The following is a 13,814-nucleotide window of genomic DNA, read 5'->3' as shown; positions in this document are numbered from 1 at the left end:
TTAGCTAGCAGTGGTCGTACAGTGGACTCTCGGGGTTATTTGTCACAAAACTGAGGGGCTATTTGTCACATATAACATGGTGGGACAGTATGTTTTTCTGATCACTCATTTTAACATGAGCTTTTATAGAGGCTGTATGTTTGGGTCTTTTTCTTGGGTTTTCATCGCTTTTTGGTTGTATTTTCATCCTCGTTTTCGATTTGTTTTTGTCACTATTTTGACGTTTTGTTCGGGAAGCTTTTTGATTTGGTGGAGAAAATGTGTCGGTTCAAGTGGGGATTAAGAGGTGAATATAAATAGAAACACCTTGCAATCACAGCATTAAAAATATGCTTTTGAAGACACAGTTTTGGCAAGTTTACGTCATTGAAGTTAAAAAATAATATACAATGCTATAGAAAGGATGCTGTAGGAAAAGCATAACAAAGCGACACCTTCATCGAAGTGTGTAGTGCATTTTTATTCTTTGAATGTTTATAAATTCTGTTGCGTGTAAAATATGCAGGGCACTTATTCCCTCTGTACCTTCCCTCATTTTGTAATCGTTCAAGTCACAAGAACATGATGAAAAACACACACAGATGTAACAAAAAGTACTTTGTCAAAGCCAAAAGTTAAAAAAAAACAAAAAAGACAACAGAAATAATGCACATTTTATCTTCAAACACCAATAAATAAGGAGCATTCAAGGCTGTACAAAGATTTTTTTTGCTTTTTCTAAATTTCATAACAAAAATAACCTCAGTGCATTTCTGTTGACATGTTTCTGGTGCTCATGAAGATACCCTGGCATTTAAAGCATTGGCAAGAAACGCACTTATGTAACACCCCCCACAAAACAAAAAGGTGATATAAAGTTTCACAGCCTCCTTTTGTCATCAGTACTGACATGTCAACACATAAACCTGGACAGAAAAGGCACAAGAAACTACAACTGGAGTAATACTGTAATGACAAAGAAAATGGAATTATTTCGAACAAAGTTTTTGGTCATTTACAAGTGTTATCAATTTTTAAAACATATTCAAACAGACAGTATCCGTACAGGCAGGATATATTTATATATAATTTATAAGTATACGCTTTTACATAAAACTTTTTCACAAATAAAAAGTGCTTTTCGACCACAAACCTGAATATTGCCAGAAATAAGAACAAAATTAACATAAAAAAGGCAAGTTAATCATATAAAACCAAAGAAACAATTGCAATCAATAAAGCTAAGTGACACATGGATGACACTTAAGTGCTGTGCTCTGCTGCCCGCTCCACACCGCCCTCTGGTGGCTGCTCGCTTTGCCCACTGGAACATTCTGCTACAGACAGTGCTGGACTGAGGGCTGGTCCGGGGCCGCTTTCCCCCCCAGGGGTCCCTTTAGTGCCCCTCGATGTTGGAACAGCGCTGTGCGAGCTGCTGTATTGCTTTGAGTCTGTGGTCTCGGTTTTGGGCGCTTCTGTCCTGTGTCCACTAGGCTGTGGCTGACTGCATTGTGTTTTGTCTGATGCTAAGGACGGGTCTGGAGGTGTCCTAAGCCCTTGAATCCTAGGGGTCCCGCCCCAGTAAGAGTCAAAGCTGAGTCGGGAGGAGCCTTCCATGGGGGGAGATGTGGGGGAGGAGGGAGTAGTAGGGTGAGATCTTGGTCGGGCCTGCACCATCTGTATTCCTCCAATAGGGATCATGACACAGGGCAGCCTGGCCTGCTGAGAGTGCAGAGGAAGATGGCTGAAGAGGTGGTCCACAGGGTGTAGACTTGGATAACTCTCAGATGTAGAAAGACGAAAGGCGGCTGGAAATAAACTGCTTTCCGGCAATGTTGGTCCTTCCCATGTTGTACCACTTTTATCCTGTAGATGGGGCAAAAATATAATTTAAGTAACAGAATGAGACACTGATTTTTAACCTAAAACGTTTTCCCCAAATATAATGTTTAACTGTCATTAACTATTATTTCTCACACTGACTTTACATGTATGTTAAAGCACATTAAAGCTTTTATTTAAAAACATAGAAACAAAGGTTCTTTCACACCTCTTTTCCATGAGCCCCTCTTGTAGCGGGACTTTCCCAGGGCAATAATCCAGGAGTCCTTCTGTGCAGCCCAAGTGGTGATGGTGGGGCTCGAGTTTGTGGTGACCGATAGCAGCTGGGTGAGATGGGTCGCAGAGGAGAGAGGGGCCTGATAGGAGACGGGCCTCTCTCAGGGGACGGGGACACGTGTCGACTGGAGGAGGACAGCTCTGTTTTGGGGGACAGACTGTGGACGGTTGGGGAGAGCTCCAGCCGAGGAGAGAGGCTGCGGCTCGGAGAGCAGCTCTCACTGCTGGGGGAGAACGCTCGTGCTGGTCTAATGCCCCGCCGGGAAAACAGCGCCCTCCTTCTGCAGGGAGAGGACGCGCGCCCGCTGCCGGACCACACCCCTCGAGGAGATGGCTCCTGACTTGGACTGGGAGCAGGGAGCTCGCGGTCTGGGGTGCCCTGCTGAGATTGCCGGCTGCCTGTGGAGTGTCCCCCAGACGAGGGATGTGTGTCAGAAGAACAGGAGGAAGGAGGGTCGTCATGTGTTGTGGACTCTTCATCTTCCTCCTCATCATCATTGTCTTCAGACTCCTCCACATCAGAAAATTGGTGTTCCTCCTGATCCTCAGGAACACGCTCCTCACTACCTCCTGAAAACAAACACACGTTTAAATGGGCTTAAACGGAGCCAAAAGGGACAATCTAAAGATGATCAAACATCAGTCAAACAATTTGACAATCGTTTCAGGACAAGTGTCCTCTCAAAGGACTCTAGCCATGACCCTCTGCTTGGCAGATGTTATAAATAGAGCTACCAAGAAAAGCTTATAATTTTATTGAATTGTGAAGCGCCTCTATTCATGCAATTCAAGTATCTCCGCAGATTTTTGAACGACAAGTGGATGGTGAGTCCTTGGCAGTAATGACTGCAGTCCATCCGCGGCAGACACAGAGAGTGGAGTGTGGAGATATTAAAGCCTATAACTGTGTAGCTCTGGCTCACACTCCTGTTTAAAAGAGACACGTCTGGTACAATGATATTCACTGCAGCAGCCTCATGGCTACTGAAAGCTCTGTATTCTTCATTTATTTATTGTATTTTTATCCATACTTATGCAAGGCCAAAGGGAGGAGAATAGAACATGGTGTTGCATAAGCTGTCAGTTCTGAAAAGCTCAGTTTTTTGTTCAGCCAGCTGCAGCAGTGTTTCTCCACAGAAGATGGGAATATGTGAACTTTCGTACCTGTTTCCTCACTCTCAGGCTCATCCAGTGATGACTCAGACACTCCCACGGACTGGCATTTTTTCCCATGAGTCTTTGACTTCATGTGTTTGGTGAGGTTCCCTAGGAAGGAACAAGGAAAGCACATTAACATCCTCTGGAACCAGAGGGGCTAATAGCACTAGGACACACTGTAGGCCCTGGGAATACATTAGATAATGCTCCAGTGTAAGGTTACCTTTAGTTTTGAAGGCAAAGTTGCAGTGTTTGCAGACGTAAGGGCGGAGGTCTGTGTGCGTGCGGATGTGCTTCTTCAGCATACTGGGCTTCTTACAGCGAATCCCACACTCTCCACAGATGTACTTCCCCCGGCCTCGGCCGCGCACATACACATACTCCTCACTGGACTTGAACCTGTGACACAAACACAGACCTGTATTACATTTCACTGAAAATATGAGTCGTATCACTAAAGAGCAAAGCTGTGCATCCAAGTTCTGGCCCCGACAGTTTATTGATTATCTTTCTTCACACTAATTTGTCCTGTCTTAAAGGCTCACTGGAACATTTAGCGAACATTGCTGCCATTACAAAACATGCTCCTAATGACCAGTTAGACACAGTAAATGCTAGTTTTGCTGTGGGTAATCAAAAAATAGAAAAATTGGATGTTGACCTAGCCTATTCAAATCCTATATTTTGCTGCCGTAAGTCAACATCTCCATGGAAACGATTTGTTTGCTTGTTCATGATTTAGGTATTTTTCAACCGTAAAAAATAAATGCTTGTATTTTATTCTATTTATTGGCTGAAATGTTATGCAGTGTGGCTTAAGTAAAGAAAAAAAAGCCTGTGAAATGGGTAACACTTTATTTTACACCACCCTTGATACATTGTACTTGCCAAATTTAGTACAATGTAACGGGATTTGTAACAATGTGTAATAACTTGTACCTAGGGTTAGATACGCAATGGAATAATGTGTATTAGTACTTTGCAGGTACCTAATGTAATAAGACCTAAGACCCTAACTCTAACCCTAACCTTAAGTCCCAACCATCATATGTCTTATTGCAATATGTACCTGCAAAGTACAAATACACAGTATTTCATTGTGTATGTACTACACACAAGTTACTACAGATAGTTACAAAGCGGATGACATTGTACTAAATTTAGTTAGATACAATGTATCAAGGTAGTATAAGTATAAGTATCAAAGTAATATATATATATATATATATATATATATATATATTTGGATATAACAAAATATATATATATATATATATATATATATATATATATATATATTTTTTTTTTTTTTTACATTTACTAAGGTGTTTGAAACATATTTTTGAATTTGCCCAAAGAAATGATAATAATGGCTGTGGATGCACCAACTACATGCATAGTAAACACACACACAAGATAAACTGAGGAACAAGGCCCTCTTTATGAAGGCGGCGGGGAAGCCCCACCAAAACCACAGCAGCAGAATAACATCCATTCTGCAGCTCCCGGCAGCGCTGCCAGCAACAGCAGCCGCTAAGAGGGAATGGCCGGGAAGGGAAGCCTGGATAGCCAAAAAACCCAAAATAGACTCTATTTATAAAATCAAACACCACATTTAGCCCTAGTCTATAAAAACGTTGTTGATATACAGTATTGATGTTTACCCATGTGCTATTTGCAGACAGTAAACCATAGACGATTTATATTTGAGTGAATTGTTGTTTATGAGAACGTGAAAAGATGGTAAATACCACTGTATGCTGTGAGCGTTTAAACATGGCGTGTCGGCTGTGCAGTCACAAGCTGAAACCATGAATGCACAATGTTGTACAACACAACCCGCAACAACAAATCACAACAACAAACTGTTACATGTGGGTAAAATAGTCTCAGCTGTAGCATTATGCATCGCTGAAGAACTGGCGTCTGTCGCACTCTCGCACTAAAAAATATTCACCCACAACTCGCCACTGATTGTTTTTCCTCATCAGCCATTAAATCAGCAGCACGCCGCTGAGTAAACTCTGTCAGGTTACTCCTGCCGGCGCTTTATGGTCACAGGAGCATAAGGTTTGAGACAATAGCACTTACAAGCAGACGGTGACCGGCTGATGAAGCCACTGAGATTCAGAGGACAAGCTGAGCAATACTGAAAAAACAAATACTGGGGTTTTAAAGCAGAACTCGTCACTGCTATTCATTAACTTGAGTCGAAACGTGGTTTGTGTAAACTGTCGAGTTGAAACACTGAACCTGCTGAGTGCCTGCATTAAACGATCACCTCAGAGTAAAGACTGAAGAACTGAACACAAATAAATATTATCATATACATTACCTCCACCTTTTCTCCAGTTTGGCATTACCCAAATCTAAAAGCTTCTTGACAAAAGCATCAAAACAGCAACAAACATGAGATGAAAACGTGACGAAACCACAACAAAAATTATACTCACTTTTCTAGGTCTTCGCTTTCAAATGAGGCATTGTACTGTTGCCCTTTACATTTGGGTAAAGCCGAACTGGAGAAAATGCATTTGGTTCAGGCAGGGGGTGAGGCAAGGCCGTGTGAACCCAGGGTGCTGAGGGCGCTGCAGCACCCCCTGGTGGATAATTTGCAAACTGCAGGCAATATGAATTAATAGGAAATATGCACGGATGCAGGATCAGTAATCTGCTATATGCCCCATATAATTGATTGCTACTTGCAATGGCTCTGTAAATGAGTGCCGTCAGGTCCCCAAAGGCCTTTCATATGTTTTTATTTTCCAATTCATTTCAATTTAGATGTGTAAAGTTTTATCAATCATTAAAGAGAAAAGGAGAGTTAAGGAAAGTACACACTCACCCGCCTTCAAATATGCGAACACACGAGGACTCTCTTGATTTTGATGTAGCAGCTTCTTCGTCCTTTTTTGGTTTAGCCTTGCTCTTCTCCTGTTGCGGTCGTTCTTTCATCTGGCCACTAACCACAGGGCGGGCTGGGGAGGGATTTATGGGCAACTGCACAAAGAAAAATGTAAGTTGTGCCTTCTGGGGTTAATGAATCAGTGAATACACATGTTTACCTGGTGCAGCACTTACCTCTCTCTCCTGCGGCTCCCTGCGTGCTGCTGGTGGATCTTTGGCCGGGCTGGCAGTGGCCATAGTGTAGGTCTCGGCGCTGTGTTTCTGTTTAGAGCACAGCAGGGACAGGGCTGCCTTGGTGCTGAGTCTGGGCAGGTTAGGGTTGTGAGCACTGACACTCCAGGAGGCATACACTGACGTCTGGGGGTCCTGCTGTGCTGAAGGGTTGGGCTTGATGTAGTTTAAGTAGCACCAGTTGACAGAGGTGGAGGTGTGCAGACTGGGGTACGAAGGAGAAACAGGCCTTGCGTCTTCCTTTTTCTCAACATCTTCCTTGCCATAACTTGATGCGTGACTTTCCTCCTGCTGATTCTCTGCCTTCACTGTTTTGTCTTTTGCTTTTTGAGTTTGTTCATTCTTTTCGTCTTCCAGTTTGCTCCCAGCCACTTTCCTCTCAGCTGCCTGGTCTCTATTTTTCCCCACTATGTTTCTCTGCTCATGCTCATGCTCCTCTTCCTCCTTGACTCTTTTTTGGTGTCTTTGAGCCTCTGTGCTCAGCTCTAGGCTGGCGGCAGGAGAAAGCATGCGTTTACTTCCTCCAGCTCCAAGTGGTCCATAAGCCTCATCATCTAGTGAAGCTAAAGATGCTGTCAGAGAAAAGGGAATGGGACTTTTCATTTCGAGAGATGGTACTGTTAGGTAAGACCTCTGTAGCTTGCTTTGGTCCAGCTGGCTCATTATGACCATAGTGGTACAAATAGGCTCGGGTGAGCGAGTAGAGACCAGGATTTGGGACAGAGTTGTATACATAGCACTGGCATATGTTGGTATGTGAGTCTGCAATCTCACCGGGACAGCTAATGAAACAACAGGTGTCAACTGGGCTAGGCATGTGGTGATAATGGGCTGTGTGTCATGATATGAAGCGGTTATAAGTGATGGTGAAGGTGTCATGGGTCTGTTTAGAGAAGATGGGGCCAATGGAGTATATGGCAGAGGTCTGCTAGAAAAGGGGAAATATAGAGCTTGACTGTGACTAGAGAACTGAAGGGGGAGTGAATGGTGACCCGGAGTCTCAAGCCCAGCTCTGTGTGTGTCAAAGAGGGCTCTATGAAGGACCGGGTGGGACAGTACATCACTGGTGACTGAGAATACATGGCTGAAAGAACTAGGAGAGGTTTCCTGATCTCTTGGAACCAAAGACAATACATTTTGAGATGGTAAAGATTCTCGTGGTTCTTCATGAAGGAACCCTTCCTCAGTGGACTGAAGTGAGCTGTGACTTATATGAGAGGGCCCAGGTCGTGGACTGCCTGCTCTTGACAGATCATCCTCTGGTTCTGGATCTCCTAAAGTAGCATGTTTTACCAGGAGACACTTCCTCCGCTCCTTCCAGGATGTGGAGGGCTGCTGAGATGACAGAAACCCACAGTCAAAAGACTTACTTCTGTTTTCGGGCGCCTGCTGAGTTTGTTGAGAAGTGGGGGTCTGTTCAGAGGCTGAGCGTCTCATCTCCCTGTGGCTCTGTTGGTATGGCTGAGTGGCTGATGGCACCATTAACATTTGGGAGCTTTGGCTGCTGACGGTCCAGGCCGCCTCCGATCTGACAGGCTCCTCCAGTGAAACAGAAATGCCTGAGGTGTGTGAAATAATGCTCTCCTGACTGGGACTTCGAGGCACAGAAACAGACTCAAAGCTGGACTCCCCTGAGGACTGAGCTGCCTCAGCCAAACGCAGTCTCTTCTTCTTGGGCGGCAGCTTCTCTGCAGGGAGCTGAGCTAAAGTCTGGCTTCGCTGAGGCCACTGGAACTCCTCCACTCTTTCAGGCTCCTATGGACACAAAAACAACACATAGCAACAATCAAGAATGAGCACTAAAAAAGGGAAGCAAGTGATTCCGTGATTGTGGTTTACCTTGGGTAAGGACGCTGTCCCTGGAGGTGACACTGACGGCATTTCAGTGTCAGGCTCCAGAGTAACCAGGATCTCTGGCACTTGGATGTTGGGCTGGCGAATGAGGCGACATGGGGACGGTTTAGGTTCGGGCTGCTGTGTCTCTCTGACGTCTGACTCCTGACTCTCCATGGACACACTCTCCTGCTTCTCAAAGGAGCTGGTGTGTTGAATGACAGACACACCTTTTCTGTCCTGCTGCTGCTGTTTTGGTTCACAATGAACACCTAGGAACAAATCCAGTCATTATGATCAGATAGTTACACATAATGGCGGTGCAGCCCTTAAAATGTATTTGAGCTATAATTAATCATTATGCAGTTTTATCATGGAGTTATTTTAATAGAGCTCTGCTGACTACAAAATGAGGCTCCATGCTTTGTTGCTCTTGTTTGTTACAAAGATAGAACATGATAATCACATTGTCACGGTACATTTATTGCTTTTTTAATATTTACCTGAATGTGGATGGCTGGGCTCTTCTCCAGCTGGCACTATGGTATGAGCTGATGCGCTTGGAGGATCTTCCTCTAGACTCGCTTCTTTTCTCCTCTTCCTCACAGTCACGGCCAGAGCTGGAAACTTGTAGTGCATCATGACCTGGGGGTAGTCGTCCCGGTTTGATTTGACCCTATCCTCAACTTCTGGTTCGGGTTGTTGCTGATGTCCCGGGCAGCTGCCAATATGGGACTCGTAGCCTTCACTGTGCTGAAACAGGGAGCCACAGGCCTCACACTCAAACAGGCAGGGGGTCTTGTGCAGGTGCTGCTTTGGTTGTCTCTTTCGGTCCGTACTTTTTCCTGATGAGGTTTGACTGGCATCCTCTAACCCCTGTTCTGCTCCAAGGGGTACCTCAATGGCTGGTTGGCGCCTTAACATGCGCTGAACATTACCCACCCTCATCTCTGCAACCACAGCCTGCTGCTCATCGAACGACTGGCACAGGCGGAAACGTCCAGGTGACATTGGCCTGGAGGCGGAAGCTTGCTCTTGGCTGGTGGAGGACGGCAGTGAGTGACTTCTGAGCAGAGGCACAGATGAAAGAGCGTCAGCCTCAGGGCTATGGATGTGTCTTATCCCACTGGGACCAGGGCTTTCAGCTTTGGGATCGAATGCATAGGGATCTTTAGAAGTACTAAACTTTGGTGACTCCATGCTGCTCTTCCGGGAAAGTGACGAGCGTCTTGGTTTGACACTATCAATCTCACTGGTATCAACCACTGCTTCGTTAATGGTGATAAGTTTGGTGATGTGTTCAATGACCTGTGTTTTGGGTACGGTAAAAGAAAGGCTCTTCTCCTCAGTTCCTGAAGAAGAATGAGGTTGTTGCTGATGACCACCACCACCACGTTGCTGGCCTCCGAGTCTCCCATACTTCCCTAAAATGATTTCAGCATACGTTTTGGCACTGGCACTTGGAGGGCTGATTTGTGACAGGTCGGTACTCCCTGACCCAGAGAAGTAGCCCGATTCAGTGCTGCCTTTGCTGCCCGGACCCAGAGAGGATGAGGATGTTGAGAGGGAAGAAGAGGGTGGGTCGTCTGGGGAAGCCTTTGGGCCCCGTTTGCGCTCACTAAGCCTTAGAGCCAGCCTCTGCTTGATGGCCTGTGAGTCCTCAGGTCTAAGGCTCTCCTCTGACCCTTTCCTCGGATGGCACAAGGTGTCCTTGGTTTTTCTGTGCTGGCTGGTCTCGTCTTCTGACTCTGTGCTCTCTCCTTCTGTGGGCTCCTCGTGTTCCTCTCCCACATTACTGCCCTCTGTGGTGCTGAGACTGTGCTCCTCTCGACAGGACATCAGGCCTGCTTTGATGCGGTGGGCATGGGACTTGCGGTGCTTGTACAGGTTGCTCTTGGTCTTAAAGGAGAATCCACAGGGGTCACAGGGGTAGGGACGCTCCCCCGTGTGGGAGCGGATGTGTTTCTGCAGGACGCTGGGCTTGGCACATGGTCGGCCACAGTAAGAGCACACATACTTGCCAGGTTTTTGAGGCTTCTTCTCCCCACGTTTTGGAGAACTTAGCATCTCGGCAGGATCCTGGCTGGTTTGAGATTGTACCTTGTGTTCCTGATCCCCTCGTGGTGAGGAGAAAGATGAGGGAGAGGAAGGAGAGAGGAAGCTGCCTCCTGAGGGGCCGGCTGCATCCGAAGGCTGCCATGCTAACGCTTGCTGCTGCTGGAAGCGCAGCAGGAGACCTGGAGATCTGGGCGAGCGGTGCTGCAATCGCCCCCGGGACCTGTGGGCAGGTCGTGGGGCGCGGGCCTGACAGGGCTCAGAGGGGAGGGATGATTCTGTCACACGCTGCTCCTGTCGCCCAGAGCACTCACCCTCAGCCGGATGTCCAGGCTCCGCCTCCATGGAGTGGGAGGGGCCTCACAGACTAGGACTTTAGCCTCATGGAGCTAACCGCATGGCAGAGGCGGGAGTCAACATGCAGGACAGGAAATCAGAACCACAGACTCTTGACACCGCTCTGAACCCACGTTATTAAAAAGGAGCAAAGGAGGCATCATTAGACATCTCCTGTAGCTGCCATGATCGTGGAAAACAAGGATCATTTTGCACAATGCACCTCAGCCTCTCTCTGAACATGCTCACAGCCCTCCCCGGATTGGAGCTTCTCTGCGAGCTGTCGGCGGTAGTTCTTCCGGAGGCATCTGAAAAACAGACAAAAAGGTGCATTTTAGATTCTGCATAATTATACATTACATATATAAAGGCAAAAAAAAAATGTCATTAGGAAACACATGTAATGATTGCTGAGGCATTAAAAAAAATGGGTTAGGCTGGTCGGTAAACAGTGGATTATCAATACTTCCTCATTTCTATTTGTATCTATTTTTTAATCATTTGTAGATCTGACCCAGTGTTGTAGGAGTTACAGTTTACACAATTCAGAGCATATACTGTAAGTGTAGTCTCCTCCAAACAGTGTCAGGGCATTCAGTCAAAACAAATGTTCGAGCTAAAGTAAAGTTTACCCCATCTATGAACGAAAGAGGAGACAAGTGAAGGGCCCTCTGTTGAGTATCATACACCCTGGCCTTGTTTCTCTTCAGCGTGCGTAGTGTCTTGAGACGTATTCAGAAGCCGTTCTCTGTCACAACACGGGCTTTTATCAAGATTCATTTTCATATCTTCCAATTAGACACTTTATGAGGACTCGCACTTTGGCGGATTTGAAAACTCTGAGATGACGGCGCGATGCAATTTCCCCCCTTTTATCAAGACAGATGTAGTGTAATATCTCCCACTTACTACAAATCCCGCGCTCGCTCTCCGGTCCAAATTTCTGTAGCGCAGACAATCTAAACATTTTCTGGCAATGGATGGGGCCAATCATAACAGCTTTGAGCGAGCATCCGCATCAACACATCTGACAGTCCCTGCACTGGTGCATTCGGGTTATCAATCAATGAAGAAGCCAGCATTCCAGCAATGCATTGTGTTCACGGCATTCCAGGTATAGCATTTGATGTCATCATTTCAGAGATACGTGTAACGCTCTGTGATGAAACTCTAAATGAAAGATCTGTTTGTTAGTGACTGAATCCACAAACTTGACCTGACCGTATTAATCTTGAAATGGGGGGGACGTCACTATTGTTCACTATTGTATTCATGTTTTATTCTGTTTCATGCAGAGAGTCCAGTGATCCCGTATACACAAACATCTGCATTTCAACAGTTTATATCCAGCTTTCATCACAGTGCTCTGGTCGGTTCTCCATCTCAATCTCGGCTCACTCTTTAGACTGTTATGTTGTCTCATGCGCTACAAAGGTATTGATACCACAGCATTGAAAAAGGTGACTAAAATGCTTACAGACTTGCACAGAAAGGCAATGTGAGGATGTAGGAAAGAGGAGGAAGTGTGAATTGAATAAACAGCGCAAGACTGCAGCGTTGGGTGGCAGCGGTAGCAGCAGTGGCACGGCAGCGCTGACAGGTTTTTAATGAGCCACACTTTTGCTCTCTCCATATGTCTATAAAAACACTGCACAGTCAGCCTTCATTAGAGCCGGTTTACAGCGGGGGGGGGGGGCTCTCCCTCTCTCTGTCCCTCTCCGACAGAACTCCACCGGCTCTCAAGGCGACTTCCCCCGTTCCTGTCAAGGGCTAATCATTCGTTGACTATGTTTCCTCCAAAGCGTTCACTTTGATTGTCGAAGCCGCAGACCGTCGACGCACAACAATTAGGTAACACTGCAACCTGTCTGCTGTGTTCACTTTTCCTCTCCTCACATTTATGTAACCAGTATTTGTGGCTTTGATGGACTTAATTATTGTCTTGTAACTTGTCACGTTACGAGATTGGAGAGTACTTTTCCTGACTGCCTTGTAAAACCACGGTAATGTTATGGATATAGTCAGGAACTTATGACTGCAATAACATGGCATGAATGGTATTTACATGGACACGGGACACACAGTTACAAACTTACAAACCCTCCTTCCTCCTGGCCCTATAGCACATGGCTTTGGTGGTTGAATGGTAATTCTGCACAGAAAGGTCACCTGGCCCAGGAAGCGAACAACAAATGTGTATGTTGATCCATTCAGGATCACAGTCTGGGCACAATTTAACGTATGTATTTTTAACGCCTTATTAACCAAGAAAACTCTTCCTATTTATTTGGTCGGAACAGTGCAGGGGAAACCTGAGCTAACGGTGGAAAGTTTTTCTTATTCTAACGACGTGTTATCGGGACCTCGTGTTATCTCCGGACATTATCGAAGGGCAAAGTAACCAATCTGAGAAAACGCTTGTGATTCATCAAAACAAACATGACAGCTTAGACCAGTAGGATATATTATCATCATTTAATCTGTAGCTGGTGGATAAAATGAAATAAAAGTCTCATATAAGACTGAGAAACAGTGCCATCCTCTGCCAAATCTAAAGGCAAGTCACTAAACAACAAAGGAACAAGGAACGGACAAACGAGGAGGTAACCGGGTGAGACTCACAGCTAAGCCACCATGCCTTCTATTGTTCTGGCTCATGGATGTTCACTGGAGAATAAAACTGCTAAACTCATCTCAGAAGACGGTGAAAGACTGTTGTGGAGCGGAGGGAGCTGCATTAAATTTGCATCTGTGATTGGATTGTTAAAAAGCTCATAGAAATTAGTCTGAGACGCTCCTCCTTTTGAACACAAAGTAGGAGTGGCTTGTTGACCAGGGACCAGAGATCGAACCCAGTACCTTCTCGCTGTCACATGAGAGTGCGAACTGCAGACAGAGTCATGGCCAAGAGGATATCGGCAAACACAACCCATAACCTTTCATCTTAAAGGATATATTTTTAATTCATTCATTCTGAATCACGTCAGGCTTACTACATTCCAAGCACCTTCACAGTTGCACTTTTTTACTAACCTATTGTTTTTTAAAATATACTTTTAATGTATTTTTGTTGTGATTTTGCTGTTTGCTGCTGTTGTCTGGATGTTGTGTGATGAAGGTGGCCGAGTCCAAGACAAATTTCCCTCAGTGGACAATAAAGTTTGTTCTATTCTAAGTTCTGCTTAAAAATAGTATAA

At 45.5% G+C, this 13,814-nt stretch overlaps 1 protein-coding gene across 2 annotated transcripts in view; it reads right to left on the bottom strand.

The window, feature by feature from the left end:
* Positions 1 to 721: 721 nt before the first annotated feature.
* Positions 722 to 13,814, bottom strand: part of hivep3b (HIVEP zinc finger 3b) — a 35,600-nt gene continuing 22,507 nt past the window's right edge. For both annotated transcript variants that reach the window (XM_079561074.1, XM_079561075.1), the window contains exons 2-9: positions 8,730 to 10,925; positions 8,233 to 8,498; positions 6,337 to 8,148; positions 6,101 to 6,255; positions 3,479 to 3,654; positions 3,262 to 3,363; positions 2,030 to 2,667; positions 722 to 1,845 (exon numbers count right to left, since the gene is read on the bottom strand). In XM_079561074.1, the coding sequence (XP_079417200.1) occupies positions 1,243 to 1,845; positions 2,030 to 2,667; positions 3,262 to 3,363; positions 3,479 to 3,654; positions 6,101 to 6,255; positions 6,337 to 8,148; positions 8,233 to 8,498; positions 8,730 to 10,626 (5,649 nt within the window). In that variant the 5' untranslated portion in view covers positions 10,627 to 10,925 and the 3' untranslated portion in view covers positions 722 to 1,242. The remainder of the gene's footprint in view (positions 1,846 to 2,029; positions 2,668 to 3,261; positions 3,364 to 3,478; positions 3,655 to 6,100; positions 6,256 to 6,336; positions 8,149 to 8,232; positions 8,499 to 8,729; positions 10,926 to 13,814) is intronic.

The sequence above is a fragment of the Gobius niger genome, assembly GCF_951799975.1.
Source record: "Gobius niger genome assembly, chromosome: 8".
Classification (NCBI taxonomy): Eukaryota; Metazoa; Chordata; class Actinopteri; order Gobiiformes; family Gobiidae; genus Gobius; species Gobius niger.
This window is presented reverse-complemented; position numbering and strand designations above follow the sequence as displayed.